Source organism: Bombina bombina, chromosome 1 (genome assembly GCF_027579735.1).
Source record: "Bombina bombina isolate aBomBom1 chromosome 1, aBomBom1.pri, whole genome shotgun sequence".
Classification (NCBI taxonomy): domain Eukaryota; kingdom Metazoa; phylum Chordata; class Amphibia; order Anura; family Bombinatoridae; genus Bombina; species Bombina bombina.
In genome coordinates, this window is record NC_069499.1 from 1167359191 (window position 1) to 1167382418 (window position 23228).

General features: G+C 40.6%; 1 protein-coding gene across 1 annotated transcript in view; it reads right to left on the bottom strand.

Annotated features, from left to right (window-relative positions):
* PLEKHM1 (pleckstrin homology and RUN domain containing M1) overlaps window positions 1–23228 on the bottom strand; it is a 212207-nt gene that overhangs the window by 35620 nt on the left and 153359 nt on the right. Inside the window, exons 9-10 of the mRNA XM_053699611.1 lie at window positions 5804–5997; window positions 1535–1598 (exon numbers count right to left, since the gene is read on the bottom strand). Coding sequence (XP_053555586.1) covers window positions 1535–1598; window positions 5804–5997 — 258 coding nt within the window. The remainder of the gene's footprint in view (window positions 1–1534; window positions 1599–5803; window positions 5998–23228) is intronic.

Consider the following 23228-nt stretch of genomic DNA (forward strand, 5'->3'; position numbering starts at 1 on the left):
GTAATGGTGGTCTATATACTACTCCTATTCTAAACACCTGTTTCCCTTCAGTTTCTATAGTTACCCAAACACTTTCTACATTGTCATTTTTTTCTACAATTTCAGTTACTTTAATATTGTCTTTCACGTACAAAGCAACTCCGCCCCCTTTTTTACCTACTCTATTTTTTTTAAACAAGATGTAACCAGGTATGACTGTTTCCCAGTCGTGAGAGTCATTGTACCATGTCTCTGTTATAGCTACTAAATCCAATTTATCTTGAATCATTATTGCAGTAAGTGTAGGTAATTTACTTACTAAACTGCGAGCATTTGTGCACATTGCACGTAGAATATTTTTAGAATTCTCAAATCCTTTTGCATGGTTAATACAACCCCTGCCTACATTATTCAAAGTCTTATTCCTTAAAGTAATGTTTTTTTTTCTTAAATAAACAAGAATCTAAAATTTGGTTGACTGTCTTGGCATGTTCTGGGGGACAGATGGGTATATTAACTCTGTCCCCCTTCATTAGTTTAAATTGCTACTAATAAAGTTTTTAAATTCTTTACTCAATACTCCTATCCCTTTAATATCCAGATGCAAACCATCCTTCTTATACAAGCTGCTATCAAGCCAAACAGGGCTTTGATGGCTAACAAAACCATATCTTCTCTCCCTACACCACCTCTCTAACCAAGAGTTAAATTCTATAATACGCTGCATTCTTCCTTCTTCCTGTCCATACACAGGTAAAACAGCAGAAAAGGACACAGATGCAGCCACATGATCTAAACAACTTCCTAGTTTAAAAAACTCATTTTGCACAGCAACAACATCATTTCTAGCCAGATCATTTGTACCTAGGTGAACAATAACATCTAACTCAATTTCTTTTCTAGCTGCTTTAACAATTCTTGAAATACGATCTAAATATCTGTGAGCAGTAGAACCTGGAAGACATCTAACCTCTCTCAAATTACCATTATCATCATCTATCTGTACATTTCTTAAAATGGAGTCACCTATTAACAAGGTCTTCCAGAAATTAACCTTTGCAGATCTTACCTTGGATTTCTTGTTTGCAGATTCAGACACAAACATCTCATAGAGGAGTTCCTAACCTCAGCATCATCTAGCAGCAGGTATACAAGGACACTAGCACACAACTAATATCGATATGTATTTAAAGAACATTAAACACTAAGTACATTGTATAAGCAAAGTATTGAGGATATTTCCTGCCTCCCTCTAGGCTTGGGTGCTGCTATGTTGAAATGTGCCTTTCATTGCGTCTCAGTGCTGACGTGATTGCACATGTGCAGCAACTCTCTTTCAGATACCTGCAGTGTAACCCATGATTAGAGGGAGGTGTATGACATTTATTTAATGTTTAATGTCCTTTTAAAGTAAAAAAAAAACACAAGTTTATTGTATACTAGCAATAAATAGATGCTGTGTAAATCAGACTTTTAGACAGTGCTTTCAGTACTAAGCTGGATGAGCAAACAAGCTGGCTATTTTCCACTCAAATGAAAATTTCATGAATCATACCTGTCTGAGGTCATATACACTGTACATGTCCGCACAATCCATCAGATAATTACGATTCTCCAAACTAGGAAGAAAAAAAAAATAGTAAAAATAGAGAAAATATAACAGTCAATGTGCTGCGCTCACACAATGCGACAGTGACAAACACTACACAAAGTATTGCAAAACAGAAATATCACAATATTTAAAACTCTAAATACAAGATTGTAATAATAACAAAACCAAGTGTTGACCGATTTAATACAGAAGTAGCCTGAATGTATTTTCCATTCGTGACCACATTTACCAACTGAGGGCAAGATTACATATGCGGCAACACCTGTTATTACGCGGTTTGGGTATCACATATAAATGTGGCGCGTATATTTCACCCGTCACCCGCATTTTTACTTCCATAAGCTAACATAGAACCGCGTCGCAAATCGGTATCACATACCGCAATGCCTGAAAATATTAACACTTAACGCATGCGCAATATCTATCTACCTGTCAACCGCAATCCCCCACCGCAATAACTAATAAAGTATATTAACCCCTAATCCGCCATTAACCCACATCGCAGTAAACCTAATAAATGTATTAACCCCTAATCCGCCATTAACCCACATCGTAGTAAACCTAATAAATGTATTAACCCCTAATCCGCCATTAACCCACATCGCAATAAACCTAATAAATGTATTAACCCCTAACCGCCATTAACAAACATCGCAATAAACCTAATAAATGTATTAACCCCTAATCTGCCATTAACCCACATCGCAATAAACCTAATAAATGTATTAACCCCTAACCGCCATTAACCCACATCGCAATAAACCTAATAAATGTATTAACCCCTAATCTGCCATTAACCCACATCGCAACAATCCTAATAAATCTATTAACCCCTAAACTGTCATTAACCCACATCGCAATAAACCTAATAAATGTAGTAACCCCTAATCCGCCATTAACCCACATCGCAGTAAACCTAATAAAACTATTAACCCCTAAACTGTCATTAACCCACATCGCAACAATCCTAATAAATCTATTAACCCCTAGTCCACCAAACCTCAACGCAAATAACTAAATTACTAAGCCCCCTAACCTAACACCCCCTTAATTAACCCTAATTACCTAAAATAAAAAATACTAAGTTAGAATTAAAATAAAAAAGTCTAACATTACATAAAATAATAAACCAAAAAATAAAAAAATAAACCTAATCCCTATGAAAATAACCCCCTCCCCCAAATAAAAACACCCCCTAATGTAATGCTAAACTACCAATAGCCCTTAATAGGGCCTTTTGTAGGGCATTGCCCTAAGTTAAACAACTGTTATTTTTATGTTTACTTTGATTTAACATATGTGTTTATACTAAAGAAGCATTGTTTAAAAAAATCCCTTTAATCACCAGCTCAGACCAGTCATGCATTAACCATTGTAGTGCACTTCTGCTCTTGTATTGGCTGTAACTATGTGCTACCGTTACTTGCAATAATAAAATGCTCTAACACATTAGAACATGTTCTTTTTGCACTTTGTCACTTCAATCAGACTGGAGATGAGAGTGTAGGGATTTGGTGGCATAATATAGAAGTACAGGTAATTGGTGACGTAATATAGAAGTAAAGGTATTTGGTGACATAATATAGAAGTACAGGTATTTGGTGACAATGTAGAAAATACAGGTATTTTGTAGCATAATATAGAAATACAGGTATTTGGTGGCATAATATAGAAGTACAGGTAATTGGTGACGTAATATAGAAGTACAGGTATTTTGTAGCATAATATAGAAGTATTGGTATTTGGTGACATAATGTAGAAGTACAGGTATTTGGTGGCATAATACAGAAGTACAGGTAATTGGTGATGTAATGTAGAAGTACAGCTATTGGCGGCATTATAGAAGTACAGGCATTTGGTGGCATAATACAGAAGTACAGGTATTTTGTAGCATAATATAGAAGTACAGGTATTTGGTGGAATAATACAGAACTACAGGTATTTGGTGGCAATGTAGAAGTACAAGTATTTGGTGACATAATGTAGAAGTACAGATATTTGGTGGCATAATACAGAACTACAGGTATTTGGTGGCAATGTAGAAGTATAGATATTTAGTGACAATGTAGAAGTACAGGTATTTGGTGGCAATGTAGAAGTACAGGTATTTGGTGACAATCTAGAAGTACAAGTATTTGGTGACATAATGTAGAAGTATAGATATTTGGTGACATAATGTAGAAGTACAGATATTTGGTGGCATAATACAGAACTACAGGTATTTGGTGGCAATGTAGAAGTATAGATATTTAGTGACAATGTAGAAGTACAGGTATTTGGTGGCAATGTAGAAGTACAGGTATTTGGTGGCATAATGTAGAAGTACAGGTATTTGGTGACAATGTAGAAGTACAGGTATTTGGTGGCATAATGTAGAAGTACAGGTATTTGGTGACAATGTAGAAGTACAGGTATTTGGTGACAATGTAGAAATACAGGTATTTGGTGGCAATGTAGAAGTACATGTATTTGGTGGCATAATACAGAAGTACAGGTATTTGGCGGCATAATACAGAAGTACAGGTATTTGGTGGCATAATGTAGAAGTACAGGTATTTGGTGACAATGTAGAAGTACAGGTATTTGGTGACAATGTAGAAATACAGGTATTTGGTGACAATGTAGAAATACAGGTATTTGGTGGCAATGTAGAAGTACAGGTATTTGGTGGCATAATACAGAAGTACAGGTATTTGGCGGCATAATACAGAAGTACAGGTATTTGGTGGCATAATGTAGAAGTACAGGTATTTGGTGGCATAATATAAAAGTACAGGTATTTGGTGACAATGTAGAAGTACAGGTATCTGATGACATAATGTAGAAGTACAGGTATTTGGTGACATAATGTAGAAGTATAGGTATTTGGTGGCATAATACAGAACTACAAGTATTTGGTGACAATGTAAGTACAGGTATTTGGTGACAATGTAAGTACAGGTATTTGGTGACAATGTAAGTACAGGTATTTGGTGACAATGTAAGTACAGGTATTTGGTGGCATAATACAGAAGTACAAATATTTGGAATCGGGGCAGCTAAAATGACACTACTCCCCAAAATCTTATATGTTTTACAGACCGCCCCCATCCCTCTCCCAAAATCTATGATTCCAAAACTGCAATCAATCATTAATACCTACATTTGGAAAACTAAGCCACCTAGGATTGTCAAATCAACCCTATATAGAAATCCGGTCCCTAATATACGAGAATATAGAAATGCCATATTCCTTTCAAGAATTATAGACCGGTGCTCTTTCGAAGAGCATCATCACAAACAATGGGTCAAACTTGAACACAAACTTTCTGACTGCACTCAGTTGGGATCCTCCTGTTGGACCGATAAAAACCGATCCAAAATCAAAAACCCTAATAACCCAATCATTCATGAGACTTATAACACATGGATAGAGATGGTTAAAATGCACCATAACCTGTCCACAATACCTTTCCCACTAACACCCACGTTACAGAATGAAAGTTTCCCACCAGGACTTACTTCTATCCTCACAGGTACCAGGGACATTCATCTTTTGCTGCCGGCTTATTTATTGACAGAAGGTGGTAGCTTACTACCTAGACAATCTATTGAACCACTAGGTGACGGGTTTTTTAATATGTGGTTTCGGTAAATACAATTTACAGAATACAGTGTTCTCCCCATTCCCTTTTTAATGAGTGCACCACAGTGCTGATTTTACTGACCACCCGGTTAAAATTTTAGCCAAAAATATGATTAAATTGGCTAATAATGTTTTTTCAATGTTTATTGCTCAAATTATCAATAAACAAATTTATGTTAAATTATGCAATGAATTTGTGCTTTAGATAGCATAGAATGTTATAAGATTAGAAAGTATTACACTGTCCCCACCCACCTACATTATAATGCCAGCCGGCAAAATTTTCAGTGGAGAACACTGAAAACACATAATTTATTGCATACTATGCTGTACTACATTCTCTCTTTTTATAGTAAAACACAGGAAACCGAGCTAATTGAATTAGCGCCTTCTGTGTAGCCGTTCCATATAAGAAGGACCTTACAGACCTGATGTAGCAGCAATCACAATGAGCATTAATTAATACAAGCAGGTCTCTCAGTAAAAAATAGCAACATTACTGAATGCATTATGTGACAGATATCCATGCACTGCAGCATACTTCCTCTATGCAACTCTACACATTTCCCTTCTGCTTATATGCTCACCTCTTGCTCATCTCCTGCCATGCGCCACTGCGACACGTGACAAGATACTCCCCCAGCAGACGTAGTTTCTCTCGGTGACGGCTGATATCATACATAGATTGTGAGTGGTGGTACAGACGAGCATTCAGAGAGTTCACGTTCATTAGTGGCTCAGTATGCACCATGTTTAGAAAGTTCAAAGCTGCTCTTGAAACCTGTGAATAGAACAGTGTGTACATTTCAATAGTAAACTAAAAATGCTGGACCTTAAAAACGTGCTCATTTTCTTCAGTACTCTAGTCACCGCTATGAATGTTTGTCACCACAACTGATTGGGACAGTGCTTTAAAAAGATATTCAACATACACATCCCATGCAACAAGCAAAAGCCACAGGCCTAGGTGCTCCCCAGCACTATCAGACAGGCATTGGCTACCAGTGACTCCAGCAGGTAACCCCAAACCACCCTGGGTGCAATGGCCATAGTTTAAATAACATGTAACGCTTCAAGTTTGCAATTAATCTAGCTGTGAGCATGCAAATAAGTGCCATACTTTTCATGCTTTGTGAGACCGCTTTATCTAGCGTGGGAGTGTGCTACATTACACTGAATTCGATTAGAGACAGCAAGCCTGTGATGCTTTAAAAAACAAAAAAAACAAAAAACTGCAACACCAAAGAGGACAGCTATAAATTAAAGGGACAGTGTACTCAGAAAATTTAAATCACCCATAGAAATGTCACATAACGATAAAAAGCCCGTTATCATAAAAAAACATAATTTATGCTTACCTGATAAATTTATTTATCTTGTAGTGTATCCAGTCCACGGATCATCCATTACTTGTGGGATATATTCCCGTCCCAACAGGAAGTTGCAAGAGGATCACCCACAGCAGAGCTGCTACATAGCTCCTCCCCTCACATGTCATATCCAGTCATTCGACCGAAACAAAACAAGAAAGGAGAAACCATAGGGTGCAGTGGTGACTGGAGTTTTAATTAAAATTTAGATCTGCCTTAAAAAGACAGGGCGGGCCGTGGACTGGATACACTACAAGAGAAATAAATTTATCAGGTAAGCATAAATTATGTTTTCTCTTGTTAAGTGTATCCAGTCCACGGATCATCCATTACTTGTGGGATACCAATACCAAAGCTAAAGTACACGGATGATGGGAGGGACAAGGCAGGAACTCAAACGGAAGGAACCACTGCCTGTAGAACCTTTCTCCCAAAAACAGCCTCCGAAGAAGCAAAAGTGTCAAATTTGTAAAATTTTGAAAAGGTGTGAAGCGAAGACCAAGTCGCAGCCTTGCAAATCTGTTCAACAGAGGCCTCATTCTTAAAGGCCCAGGTGGAAGCCACAGCTCTAGTGGAATGAGCTGTAATTCTTTCAGGGGGCTGCTGTCCAGCAGTCTCATAGGCTAAACGTATTATGCTACGAAGCCAAAAGGAGAGAGAAGTTGCCGAAGCTTTTTGACCTCTCCTCTGTCCCGAGTAAACGACAAACAGGGAAGAAGTTTGACAAAAATCTTTAGTTGCCTGTAAATAGAACTTCAGGGCACGGACTACGTCCAGATTATGCAAAAGTCGTTCCTTCTTTGAAGAAGGATTAGGACATAATGATGGAACAACAATCTCTTGATTGATATTCCTGTTAGAAACTACCTTAGGTAAAAATCCAGGTTTAGTACGCAGAACTACCTTGTCTGAATGGAAAATCAGATAAGGAGAATCACAATGTAAGGCAGATAATTCAGAGACTCTTCGAGCCGAGGAAATAGCCATCAAAAACAGAACTTTCCAAAATAAAAGCTTAATATCAATGGAATGAAGGGGTTCAAACGGAACACCTTGAAGAACTTTAAGAACCAAGTTTAAGCTCCACGGAGGAGCAACAGTCCTAAACACAGGCTTAATCCTAGCCAAAGCCTGACAAAAAGCCTGGACGTCTGGAACTTCTGCCAGACGCTTGTGCAAAAGAATAGACAGAGCAGAAATCTGTCCCTTTAACGAACTAGCAGATAAGCCCTTTTCCAAACCCTCTTGTAGAAAGGACAATATCCTAGGAATCCTAACCTTACTCCATGAGTAACTCTTGGATTCGCACCAATATAAATATTTACGCCATATCTTATGGTAGATTTTTCTGGTAACAGGCTTCCGTGCCTGTATTAAGGTATCAATAACTGACTCTGAGAAGCCACTCTTTGATAGGATCAAGCGTTCAATCTCCACGCAGTCAGCCTCAGAGAAATTAGATTTGGATGGTTGAAAGGACCTTGTATTAGAAGGTCCTGCCTCAGAGGCAGAGACCATGGTGGACAGGACGACATGTCCACTAGGTCTGCATACCAGGTCCTGCGTGGCCACGCAGGCGCTATCAGAATCACTGATGCTCTCTCCTGTTTGATCTTGGCAATCAGTCGAGGCAGCAGTGGAAACGGTGGAAACACATAAGCCATGTTGAAACCCCAAGGGGCTGCTACAGCATCTATCAGCGCTGCTCCCGGGTCCCTGGACCTGGATCCATAACGAGGAAGCTTGGCGTTCTGGCGAGACGTCATGAGATCCAGTTCTGGTTTGCCCCAACGATGAACCAGTTGAACGAACACCTCCGGATGAAGTTCCCACTCCCCCGGATGAAAAGTCTGGCGACTTAGAAAGTCCGCCTCCCAGTTCTCCACGCCTGGGATGTAAATCGCTGACAGGTGGCAAGAGTGAGACTCTGTCCAGCGAATTATCTTTGAGACTTCTAACATCGCTAGGGAACTCCTGGTTCCCCCTTGATGGTTGATGTTAGCCACAGTCGTGATGTTGTCCGACTGAAATCTGATGAACCTCAGTGTTGCTAACTGAGGCCAAGCTAGAAGAGCATTGAATATTGCTCTTAACTCCAGAATATTTATTGGGAGGAGTTTCTCCTCCTGAGTCCACGATCCCTGACCCTTCAGGGAGTTTCAGGCTGCGCCCCAACCTAGAAGGCTGGCATCTGTTGTTACAATCGTCCAATCTGGCCTGCGAAAGGTCATGCCCTTGGACAGATGGACCCGAGAAAGCCACCAGAGAAGGGAATCTCTGGTCTCTCGATCCAGATTTAGTAGAGGAGACAAATCTGAGTAATCCCCATTCCACTGACTTAGCATGCATAATTGCAGCGGTCTGAGATGCAGGCGCGCAAATGGCACTATGTCCATTGCCGCTACCATTAAGCCGATTACTTCCATGCACTGAGCCACTGACGGGCATGGAATGGAATGAAGGACACGGCAAGCATTTAGAATTTTTGATAACCTGGACTCCGTCAGGTAAATTTTCATCTCTACAGAATCTATAAGAGTCCCTAGGAAGGAGACTCTTGTGAGTGGTGATAGAGAACTCTTTTCCACATTCACTTTCCACCCATGCGACCTCAGAAATGCCAGAACTATCTCTGTATGAGACTTGGCAATTTGAAAGCTTGACGCCTGTATCAGGATGTCGTCTAGATACGGAGCCACCGCTATGCCTCGCGGTCTTAGAACCGCCAGAAGTGAGCCCAGAACCTTTGTAAAGATTCTCGGGGCTGTAGCTAACCCGAAGGGAAGAGCTACAAACTGGTAATGCCTGTCTAGAAAGGCAAATCTTAGGTACCGATAATGATCTTTGTGAATCGGTATGTGAAGGTAGGCATCCTTTAAGTCCACTGTGGTCATGTACTGACCCTCCTGGATCATGGGTAGGATGGTTCGAATAGTTTCCATTTTGAATGATGGAACTCTTAGGAATTTGTTTAAGATCTTTAGGTCCAAGATTGGTCTGAAGGTTCCCTCTTTCTTGGGAACCACAAATAGATTTGAGTAAAATCCCTGCCCTTGTTCCGTCCGCGGAACCGGGTGGATCACCCCCATTACTAGGAGGTCTTGAACACAGCGTAGGAATGCCTCTTTCTTTATCTGGTTTTCTGATAACCTTGATAGATGGAATCTCCCTCGAGGAGGAGAAGCTTTGAAGTCCAGAAGATATCCCTGAGATATGATCTCCAACGCCCAGGGATCCTGGACATCTCTTGCCCACGCCTGGGCGAAGAGAGAAAGTCTGCCCCCCACTAGATCCGTTTCCGGATAGGGGGCCGTTCCTTCATGCTGTCTTAGGGGCAGTAGTAGGTTTTCTGGCCTGCTTGCCCTTGTTCCAGGACTGGTTAGTTTTCCAGGCCTGTCTGTAACGAGCAACAGTTCCTTCCTGTTTTGGAGCGGAGGAAGTTGATGCTGCTCCTGCATTGAAATTTCGAAAGGCACGAAAATTAGACTGTTTGGCCCTGTCCTGAGGAAGGGTATGACCCTTACCTCCAGTAATGTCAGCAATAATTTCTTTCAAGCAGGGCCCGAATAAGGTCTGCCCCTTGAAAGGAATATTAAGTAATTTAGATTTAGAAGTCACGTCAGCTGACCAGGATTTAAGCCATAGCGCTCTGCGCGCCTGGATGGCGAATCAAGGGTTTTCTTAGCCGTTAGTTTAGTTAAATGTACAATGGCATCAGAAACAAATGCATTAGCTAGCTTAAGTGCTTTACGCTTGTCCATAATTTCATCCAATGGATCTGTGTGAATGGCCTCTTCTAGAGACTCAAACCAGAATGCCGCAACAGCAGTGACAGGCGCAATGCATGCAAGGGGCTGTAGGATAAAACCTTGCTGAACAAACATTTTCTTAAGGTAACCTAATTTTTTATCCATTGGATCCGAAAAAACACAACTATCCTCCACCGGGATAGTGGTACGCTTAGCTAAAGTAGAAACTGCTCCCTCCACCTTAGGGACCGTCTGCCATAAGTCCCGTGTAGTGGCGTCTATTGGAAACATTTTCCTAAATATAGGAGGTGGGGAAAAGGGCACACCGGGTCTATCCCACTCCTTGCTAATAATTTCTGTAAGCTTTTTAGGTATAGGAAAAACGTCAGTACACACCGGCACCGCATAGTATCTATCCAGCCTACACAATTTCTCTGGAATTACAACTGTGTTACAGTCATTCAGAGCAGCTAAAACCTCCCCTAGCAATACACAGAGGTTCTCAAGCTTAAATTTAAAATTAGAGATCTCTGAATCCGGTTTCCCTGGATCAGATCCGTCACCCACAGAATGAAGCTCTCCGTCCTCATGTTCTGCAAACTGTGACGCAGTATCGGACATGACTCTCACAGCACCAGCGCGCTCTGTCCGCACCTCTTAATTCTGGCAATTTAGATAATACTTCTGTCAGGGTATTATTCATAATTGTAGCCATGTCCTGTAAAGTGATTGCTATGGGCGTCTCTGATGTACTTGGCGCCACATTATCACGCGCCTCCTGAGCGGGAGGCGAAGGTACTGACACGTGAGGAGAGTTAGTCGGCATAACTTCCCCCTCGTTGTCTGGTGATAATTCTTTAACAGATAAAGACTGACCTTTATTATTTAAAGTGAAATCAATACATTTAGTACACATTTCTATGGGGCTCCACACTGGCCTTCAAACATAGTGAACACACAGATTCATCTGTGTCAGACATGTTTAAACAGACTAGCAATGAGACTAGCAAGCTTGGAAAACACTTTTAAATAAGTTTACAAGCAATATAAAAAACGCTACTGCGCCTTTAAGAAGCACAAAAACTGTCTCGAGTTGAAATAACAATGAACCAAATCAGTTATAGCAACCAAATTTTCACAGTAAATGTATTAAGTTAGCAGAGCATTGCACCCACTTGCAAATGGATGATCAACCCCTTAATACCCAAAACGGATAATCAATAGAGAAAAAAACGTTTTTAACACAGTCAAACACACTGTCACAGATCTGCTGTGACTGATTACCTCCCTCAAAATGACTTTTGAAGACCCTTGAGCTCTCTAGAGACGTCCTGGATCATGCAGGAAGAAGCAGGAAGACTGAGTCTGAATTTTTACTGCGCAAAAAAGCGCTAAAATAGGCCCCTCCCACTCATTATTACAACAGTGGGAAGCCTCAGTTAACTGTTTCTATGCAGAAATATAAGTCAGCCATGTGGAAAAAATTATGCCCCAATAAGTTTTATCACCAATGTACCTCAAAAAACGATTAAACATGCCAGCAAACGTTTTAAACATCCTTTTTTTAAAGAGTATGTATCTCTATTGATAAGCCTGATACCAGTCGCTTCTACTGCATTTAAGGCTTTATTACATTACTTCAGTATTAGCAGCATTTTCTTAGTCAAATTCCATTCCTTAGAAAATTACTTTACTGCACATACATTAATCAGCCTGATACCAGTCGCTTTCACTGCATTTAAGGCTTTACTTACATTACTTCGGTATCAGCAGTATTTTCTTAGTCAATTCCATTCCTTAGAAAAATATTTTACTGCACATACCTTAGTTGCAGGAGACCCCGCACGCCATTCCTTTTCTGAAGTTACCCCACTCCTCAGAATGTGTGAGAACAGCCAGTGGATCTTAGTTACTTCTGCTAAGATCATAGAAAACGCAGGCAGATTCTTCTTCCAAATACTGCCTGAGAAAAAACAGCACACTCCGGTGCCATTTAAAAATAACAAACTTTTGATTGAAGAATTAATTAAGTATAAAACACCACACTCCTCTCACGTCCTCCATCTATGTTGAGGGTTGCAAGAGAATGACTGGATATGACATGTGAGGGGAGGAGCTATGTAGCAGCTCTGCTGTGGGTGATCCTCTTGCAACTTCCTGTTGGGAAGGGAATATATCCCACAAGTAATGGATGATCCGTGGACTGGATACACTTAACAAGAGAAAACTAGGTTTATAACTTTTATATACTTTCCTTTAAGTTACTTAGAAATACATTTTAAAAGGCATGATACATAATTCATCTAAACATTTATAAATAACTGAAAAAAAATGTATAATTTTGAAAAGTATTACACTACCCCTACCCAGCTCCTTAATAAAGCCCACCTAGCTGCAAAGATATATAGATATTTATATATTAGGTTTACCTATAAAGAACACATAGAAAGTGTCATAATAAACAGCAGTTTTAAACAAGACCCCCAACAGATGTGTTTTAATTATCTATTTTTTATTTGCACACTTAAAGGGACACTGAACCCAATTTTTTTTCTTTTGTGATTCAGATAGAGCATGCAATTTTAAGCAACTTACTAATTTACTCTTATTATCAAATTTTCTTTATTCTCTTGGTATTTTTATTTGAAAAGCAAGAATGTAAGTTTAGATGCCGGCCCATTTTTTGGTGAACAGCCGGGGTTGTCCTTGCTGATTGGACAGCACCAATAAACAAGTGCTGTCCATGATTCTCAACCACAAATTGGCTGGCTCATTAGCTTAGATGCCTTCTTTTTCAAATAAAGATAGCAACAGAACGAAGAAAAATTGATAATAGGAGTAAATTAGAAAGTTGCTTAAAATTGCATGCTCTATCTGAATCATGAAAGAAAAAAATTGGGTTCAGTGTCCCTTTAAGTATTAGTCAAACCCATTTTTTTCCATACATCAAATGTGGTAGTTAGTGTAGAAGCCAGGAGTTTTTTGGTTTTTTTTTTTTTTTAATATAGGAGTATTCATTTTACACACAAAAAAAACCGTAATGCAAACTTTTGTTGCAGAGTAATTATTTGATGTTTTAACAGGCAGCTTTATTAACTGCTAATATCACAAGTTTGTCTTTAAACCCTGCACTGAGATTATTTGTGAAGCCAGAAAACTGAATATGTAATTTTGAGACATTTAAAGGAACAGTAAAATCAGAATTAAACTTTCAAGATTCAGATAAACCATACAATTTCAAAACAACTTTCCAATTTACCTTTATTGTCAATTTTGTTTCATTCTCTTGGTATCCTTTGTTGAAGCGGCAGCAATGAACTACTGGAAGCTAGCTGAATGCATCATCTTAGCCAATGGCAAAAGGCATACATGTGCATAATAATTACCGCCAATTACCAGCTAGCTTCCAGTAGTGCATTGCTGCTCCTGAGCCTACCTAAGTATGCTTTTCAACAAAATATCTGATGATGATATCTGGATCATGCATAGGATCAAAAGGAGGAACCTGCAACACTCTTAAGACTAAGTTAAACTGGAGCCTGCAACACCCTTAAGACTAACATAAGGTTCCAAGAAAGAGATGCCGGCTTGATCACCTAATTCTAATTAACGCCTGAACAAAACCTGAATGCCCGGCAACTTTGCAATCTTTTTATGATAAAAAAACTGAAGGGACAGAATCAGTCTTAAAGGAAGTGCAAAACACTAGGAATTCTAAAGCTGAAAATCTTTTCCATCACACCAAGCTTTCCATACCTTGTGGTATATCTTCCTAGTCACAGGCTTTCTAGATTGTATCAGAGAAACCAGTGTCTTAAAATCAGACGTTTAAACTCTAAGCTGTTAAAGGGACATTATACACTCATTTTTTCTTTGCATAAATGTTTGTAGATGATCTATTTATATAGCCCATAAAGTTTTTTTAAAAAATAAATGTATAGTTTTGCTTATTTTTAAATAACATTGCTCTGATTTTCAGACTCCTAACCAAGCCCCAAAGTTTTATGTGAATACCGTCAGCTACCTTCTCCAGCTTGCTCCTGTTTGTGTAAAGGGTCTTTTCATATGCAAAAGAAGGGGGAGGGGGGAGTGTCTTAATTGCCACTTACAGTGGGCTTTCCAGCTACCTTTTCAACAGAGCCAAACTGAGAGCTTCTAAGTAAGTTTTTAAACAGTTTTATACTGGATTTTTATATCAGTATCTGTGCATCTTATTCTTTATAGTAGTGTCTATTACATGCAGTTATATGAAAATGAGTGTATACTGTCCCTTTAAATATAGAGTGTTTTGATAGGCGGAGCTTGACCACGCTGGAAGATGGTCACACACTAGAAAGGCTCCTGCCTCTTATACTGATAAATAAGCTCTAAATAGCTTAAAAGCACTCTATAAAAACCCTCATTCTGAGATGACTGATCCAGCTTAACAGAACATCTTCACAACTGAAATATTTTAGCCCTAGGAACTTTGAGCTTTTTATAATTACCCCGCCACTCCTTAGCCTGCCTACAAATGGCGCCTATTTAGGAGAATACCCCTTCAAACCGCTCATCGCTCCCATAAGACTTTACCGGACCTCTCATACATCTTAAAGAAGCTTCCCGGCGAACTCAGGTACAACCCTAGACCCGTAAGCTCCAGCGCAAAGCATCGACCTGAACCGGAGATACAGCACTAACCTGGCTGTGGAACTGACGCAGCAACGCCACTCGGGTCCCGAAAACACTTTGGGCCGTCTCCGGCAACTCAAGCCTCCGGATCTTCCCTCTCAACAGGTCCGGCAGAGAAGCGTGCACAAAACAGTGGCCTTAGCACAGCTGTCTCCGTAACACCTCAGATAGCCTACAAGGCCTCACGAAGGGAGAACCGGAACGGGTAAGCTGTCTATATTCAGGCGCTCTGCCAAAGACTACACGCCATCTTCACACCACTAAAACAGAACGAGGCCTAAGCAAGACTCATAAAGAAAGGTATCACGGCCCTTACGGCATACACATTGTTAAAGGGACCCCCCCTTATTTACCTATTACTTTGCGGCCCGTGGCATACCACATTTTATTCTCTAAAGTTATCACAGGGCACAAATAAGGAATAAATGCATGAATAACAGGGCATTTAACAAGACCTGCGCATTAAACCTAAAAAGGAGAACTTTTGCTTAAATAAACATATACTTGCAGGGGTATGCCTATCAAAAAGAACAATAAAGCAGAAAAGATAACTGCCCCCAAGTCTATGAGCCATTACCTGAGACCCCTGGACCACACAAAAGAGGCCCCTGACATTATCATGGACAACCCTCAAGACCCTCCAGCACCCTCTATCCCATTTCACGCTGATTCTAACCCCCAATTCGTTACTAAAGACGACATTAATCATTTATCCTCTAAGGAGGACATCCAGGGGGTATTGACAGAAATGAGGAGCCTCTTTGGTGATCTCAGAAAGGACTTTTCCGCACTAGAAACTAGAGTCCTGAAGATTGAAAAGACCTCTCAAGACAACGCAAAACTAGGGGCGCAACATACTGTTGATCTCCAAAACCATGCTGACAACCTACAATTTTTGAATGATAAAATGGAAGATTTGGATAACCGGGGCCGCAGGAACAACTTGCGGTTCCGCGGGGTATCTGAAACAGTCCACCCACAGAGCATAGAAGGTTATTTACAAGCCTTATTTCGCATCATTAAAGACTCTCCTTCATCACCTGACATTCCCATAGAAAGGGCCCACAGGGCCCTCAGGCCTAAACCACCAAATAAAGCACCCCCGAGAGACATAATAGTCAGATTCTTGAGCTATAAAGATAAGGAAGACCTTCTTCAAGGAACCCGTAAGAAATCACCACTCACACATGCAGGCGAAGAAATCCAGGTTTTCTCTGACCTTTCTCCAGCGACCCTTCAAAAAAGAAGAGACTTAAACCATATCACATCTGTTTTACGAAACCACAGAATCCCATACAGATGGGGCTTCCCAGTCTCAATTATCGCTACCAACAATAACAAAACTTTCATCTTCAGGCCAGAGATGGACCACACTGAGTTTTTTGAAAACTTGGCCATTCCGGCTCCTACCACCAGAGAACCTCAACCAGGAAGACAACCTCAGCTCACCCGTCCTCCAATTGATCGCCCTGAAAGTGACTTATGAGGGTAAAGTACTGCTGGACTCTCTAAGCACAGGTTTATTGTCCTTTGTTTTTTCTCATTACTTTACTGAAAAATATCCTTTCTGAACTTATGAAAATGTTGTGATTGTTAACATGTTTTCATAAACGTTGCATATGTTTTTATACTCTTTATTTGCGTTAAGATGCAAGTTTTCCCCCGCCCTTTATAATCTAATATAAAATTTACAGGTGTTGTGACTAGCTCTTCAATCCGTAAATCAAAGACTTTTAACATTGAATTGATGATGGACACTTTATTTTTGATCCATTTAGGCTGACTCTTTCACCTAATCTGTTCTAAATATTGCAGCTCACAGCAGCCTGTTCACCCAGTTGTTTCCCTATCCCACTTTCTCTGTAAATATTTGCATATACCGCTGCATGTGCTCCCCCACGAGCTGAAATGTTTACATTTAAGAATTTTGCATAATTGTATGTATTGTCTTTAAAATTAATTGTCTTATCTGCATAGGACTGTTATAGACACTCTTTCTCCTCTGACACAGACAGGCTACTTTCATGCACAAAAAACAGTAACCAGAATGCACCTCGCCTTCCTAATTAAAAACAGTCTTTACAGCCGATACACGTAAACACACCAATTACCCACTAGCAAATAAGTACATATTACTAGAACACTATATAGGGCAACACCCTTGATGTACATACACTATTATCCACATAGTATGCAAATAAGGTATCATTCAGCAAACCCATATAGTCCCTTCCTAAACGATTCTATATCCTAACCAACTGCACACCTACTTAAAACCTGCTTTGTCAGACAGTCACCTTGAAAACGAGACCCCCCCCCTTAAATAAACCCATATCTTATGCAAAAGCCAAAAATGGCCCTGAAATATCTGGCTCCCTTATGACAATGATTTTTCCCTTTATATATAGGAGTTTTTCGAAATGACAACCACTACATTTGACTCAGCTGACTAATTGACAGACCTAGGGTATAAGACTTCGCTTCCTAATAGACTACATCTTTCCATTCTAACTGGACAGCTCTAACATAATGTTATGCTATAAGTATACTTTTTTCTTACTACAACTTACATCAGTAAAGGGGCTTTTCCCCTTACCAAAGCTTGTTGCACAGTTTTTTGTATATAGAATTTTCCTCCAGAGTGATCCATTTTTTGTGTTTACTCTGACCTCTAATACTATACCTTTCCCATAACACTTATTCTCCTACTCCCACCACCTTCACTTTCCCCTGCTATCTCATATCCCCCTTCTAGTAACCTTCCCCTACCCTAACTTCCCCCCCCCCCCTTCTTTTTTTTTTTTTTTTTTTTTTTTTTCTCTATCATGGATACGAGCCAAAAATCTAAAAGGTTTTTTGATCACTCGATCAATCTCACTACCATAAATGCTAAAGGATTGAATAACCCGGGTAAGCGCTCTATTGCGCTTAGAGAACTAAACAAGATTCAAAGCCACATAATCCTGTTGCAGGAAACACACTTTAAAAAAGGCAAGGAACCCAAATGGTACAACTCCCAATTTCCATTAGCTTTTTTTGCCTCTGGTCAAACCAAGAAAGGAGGAGTAGGTATCATTTTTCACAAAACAGTTCCTTTCAAAATGTCACATATTGAGAAAGACCCAAACGGCAGATACCTTATCCTTGTAGGTACATTATATGGTCACCAAATCACCTTAGCTTCAATATACTCTCCTAACCACGGCCAGGATATATTTTTCAAAAAGACCTTAGACCTCCTCATGGAACTTTCTAGAGGTATCACCTATTTAGGTGGAGACTTCAATATTGTCGCAGACCCCGTAATTGACACATCACGTGGGGTTTCCTGCACCCCTCCCTCTACAATCACACAAGTAAACGACGCACTTCAAAAACTAACACTACATGACATCTGGCGTACCCTACACCCAACTTCCAAAGATTACTCTTTCTACTCAGCCCCACACAATAGTTACTCCAGGATTGACTACATTTACACAGACTCCTGTGGACTCTCTCTCACCCACCACTCTAACATTGATCATATCACCTGGTCAGACCATGCCCCGGTCTCTTGCTCAATACTGTGGCCAGACATACCATTCATGCAAAAAACATGGAGAATGGATGACTCTATCTTAGACAACCCTTTAATTTATAAAGACATACTTAAAACGATGTCAGAATACTTTGAGATTAATGCTAACCCTCCCTCTTCACGCGCCATTATTTGGGAAGCCCACAAAAGTGTTGTTAGAGGTGCTATGATCAAACATAAGGCCTTCCTTAACAGACAATATAGAACCACATACAATGACTTACAAACTAAATATAGAGTGTTTAGATGTTGATGGAAGAAAGGACCTAGTGACAGAAGATCCTCCCTAGAGGAAGAATCCAAGGAGAACTGGACATCTGAGCCAGAGCCATGTGTCAAGTCCTGCAGGGCTAAGCTGGAACAATCAAAATTACAGATGCATGTTCCTGCTTTATCCGAGCTATCTCTCTGTATAGCCAAACAAATGGTCAAAAGATCTAAACTAGACGGAAAGCGCAGAGAACTACTAAAGCTTCTATGAGCTCCACTTGTGGATCCCAAGACCTGGCACACTATTTGGGAAATTAGGGATTTAAAAGAAAAACTATAAAAATGATAACTGGGAAAACTCTGCTGTCTCACTTTTTGAATGAACATCTCTTAATTTGTGGGGTACTACTTTCATATAAAAGGAACTACAAGCCCTCCCCCCCACACCAAGATAAATGATATACGATATATGATATACGATATATGATATTCTTGTTTGAGGTGAGGCAACTATGTAGACCATTGAAGATAGCTTTGAGATACAGAACAATGAATGGAAAACCTAACCCAGAGAGAACAGCCTTAGCCGCATGAAAAACTAGGTAAAGGACTTCACATTACAAGGCAGCCATCTCAGAACTCTGAGCGCTCAAGCAATAGCCAGTAGAGAAGAAAAAAATCTTAATGTCAACTCCATGCATAAGCCCAAACGGAGTCTTCTGCAAAACTTAGAATAAGATGAAAACTCCAAAGAGGAGCACTAGATCTAAACACAGGCCTGATCTAGTCAAAGCCTGAACAAGACTGAACATCTGAAAGCTCTGTGAGCCTTTCGAGAAGTAAAACAGATAGGGTTGAAATCTTTCCCATAAGGGAGCAAACAGAAGGCCCTTCCCCAGAGTATCTTGGAGAAAGGAAAGGATCCTGGAAAACCTGGCCTTATGCCAGGAGAATCCCCGCTCAACATACTAGAAGAAATAGGTCATGCACCCCTTATGATAGATGCAACTATACACCTCTCTTGGCTAAGACTAAGCGTTCAATTCCACACAGTCAGCCTCAGAGAGTCCAGGTTGTGATGAACACAGGAAGCCTGCTCCAGCAGATCCCTGTAATAAGGCCCATGAAGGCGAAGCCCCTAAAATGCAACAACTCTAGATATGAACGGAGCAAAACGTCTCACTGACGCCTGCTAGGATCGACTATCCACCACAAAGTGTAACATGGTCAAAGAGAAGAAGGTTAAAAGAAACCTCTAAGGAATGCTAGATGTCCCGTATATTCAGGATGAAAAGGCCGGAGCCCCACCTGGGTTCAAACCCACCTTCTGCTACGGAAGCGGTGGAGCTAAAACTGAAGCCTTGAAAGCCAGATCGGCTTCCCCAACAGACACATACATTCGAGCAGGGAATGATTGTAGGGGACATCCAAACCTGAAGAGTACGCTCATAGAGAGGGTCGCTGGCAATCAGCCGACGTGGGCTTCCACCCACCAAACACGAGATTTCCCCCCCCCGTTTAGCAGGAGGAACTGTCCTTCAAAAAAAGGTCTCCCCACTATGAGGTCTCAACTGGTACGAACCCAGAAGACCAAATCCTCCAAGCAGAATGCTCGCTGAGGAACCAAAGGAATAATCGGAAGGAAACTCCCAACCCACTGACCTCCCTGGGACACTCTCTCCCCACAGACAAGGAAGAAACAAGGTCAAAACCGATTTCTGAGAACAGGGAGATCTGAACGGAGCACTGGGAATTTATTTCCCCCACCAGTATTCTATGTAAGTCTGTTAAGACAGATCACCAAAACCATGCCAAAGTCACGGCATCGGCTGTGTATCACTCTCCACCCCCGCATCAACAAAGACCAGAAGGGGGCTGGAGGGCAAAACCCGATGGTAAATTCGCAAGATCTCAGGATTAAAAGAAAGCTGCCACAGCAAGATTCAACGCTAAGCCTTCAGCTTGCTAGGCAGGGTAGATAAAAATCCCTGTCCATAAGACAAAACAGCATCCAGACCCACCCTGGTGTCGACACCAGCAACTCAGGTCTAGATCCAACTCTTAGGATCGAAAAGACACGAGAAATTCCTAAAAGTCTATTAGCAGGCAAAGGTAAGAAAACCAGAAAAGCCAAGACCCGGAAACCACCGTAAATTCTGGAAGTAGGATACTGCCACCTTAAACCTCAGATCTCAAAAAGGATCAGAACAAGGTTTACTGAAAGATACCTAAGATCCCTAAGGTTCCTGAGGATGAAACAGGAAAGCCCTTCTTCTGAACAAAAGAAGGGAGAACCTTACATTCTCTAACGAAAAGCAGAACTGATGAGCTCTGCTTAAATATCATAGACTCCAATTAAGAAGGGAAGACCCTCCCCCTATTAGGGCATGCACCAACAGTGGAAGAAAATATCCCGCAGTGTGATAGATACCAGGACAATGACTCCAAGGTCCCTCTACTTCTCTTGACAAGACAATTGCCCAGAAAAGAAGCCTAGTTCTGGTCCCTAGGACCCATAGATTTATAGGATCCAGTATCAAGCACCCATCCCAGATAATACCTAAACAGGTCCAGCCTGTTAACTCAGATAGATAGGCCTGCTGTACCTGGACCGGAATCTAGAAGAAAAAACTCCTCCTGAGTAGAAAGAAGGAACAGACCTAACTAGTATCCACAACCTGTCATGACTGTCATCTAGGATACGATGCATCTTCCAGAACACTCCCGGGCTAAAACGAAACTTAAGTTCCATCAAAGCTAGAACAACTGAATAATCAAATTTAAGAAATTAAGCTCAGAGGCTTAACATTTTCCTCTAAAATGTCCGGGGAACTATCACCCCGAGCAAAAATCTATAAGCTTCCACCGGAAGTCTCCAACAATCTCAAAAATCCCATGTGACGAAACGTCTTTCTAAGAAGAGTTTCTAAAATAATCCAGAGGTTAAAAAAAAACAACAAAAAAAAATATAATTTATGCTTACCTGATAAATTCATTTCTCCTGTAGTGTAGTCAGTCCACGGGTCATCCATTACTTATGGGATTATATCTCCTCCCTAACAGGAAGTGCAAGAGGATCACCCAAGCAGAGCTGCTATATAGCTCCTCCCCTCTACGTCATACCCAGTCATTCGACCGAAACCAAACGAGAAAGGAGAAAACTATAGGGTGCAGTGGTGACTGGAGTTTAATTTAAAATTTAGACCTGCCGTAAAAAACAGGGCGGGCCGTGGACTGACTACACTACAGGAGAAATGAATTTATCAGGTAAGCATAAATTATATTTTCTCCTGTAAAGTGTAGTCAGTCCACGGGTCATCCATTACTTATGGGATACCAATACCAAAGCTAAAAGTACACGGATGACGGGAGGGACAGGCAGGATCTTTACATGGAAGGAACCACTGCCTGTAGAACCTTTCTCCCAAAAACAGCCTCCGAAGAAGCAAAAGTGTCAAATTTGTAAAATTTTGAAAAAGTGTGAAGTGAAGACCAAGTTGCAGCCTTGCAAATCTGTTCAACAGAGGCCTCATTCTTAAAGGCCCAAGTGGAAGCCACAGCTCTAGTAGAATGAGCTGTAATCCTTTCAGGAGGCTGCTGTCCAGCAGTCTCATAGGCTAAACGTATTATGCTACGAAGCCAAAAAGAGAGAGAGGTAGCCAAAGCTTTTTGACCTCTCCTCTGTCCAGAATAAACGACAAACAGGGAACAAGTTTGACGAAAATCTTTAGTTGCCTGCAAATAAAATTTCAGGGCACGGACGACGTCCAGATTGTGCAGAAGTCGTTCCTTCTTTGAAGAAGGGTTAGGGCACAATGATGGAACAACAATCTCTTGATTGATATTCTTGTTAGTGACTACCTTAGGTAAGAACCCAGGTTTAGTACGCAGAACTACCTTATCTGAATGAAAAATCAGATAAGGAGAATCACAATGTAAGGCCGATAACTCAGAGACTCTTCGAGCCGAGGAAATAGCCATTAAAAACAGAACTTTCCAAGATAACAGCTTGATATCAATGGAATGAAGGGGTTCAAACGGAACACCTTGCAGAACGTTAAGAACTAAGTTTAAGCTCCACGGCGGAGCAACAGTCTTAAACACAGGCTTAATCCTAGCCAAAGCCTGACAAAAAGCCTGAACGTCTGCCAGACGTTTGTGTAAAAGGATAGACAGAGCTGAGATCTGTCCCTTTAACGAACTAGCAGATAAACCCTTTTCTAAACCTTCTTGTAGAAAAGACAATATCCTAGGAATCCTAACCTTACTCCATGAGTAACTCTTGGATTCGCACCAATATAAGTATTTACGCCATATTTTATGGTAAATTTTCCTGGTAACAGGTTTCCTAGCCTGTATTAAGGTATCAATCACTGACTCCGAGAATCCCCGCTTTGATAGAATCAAGCGTTCAATCTCCATGCAGTCAGCC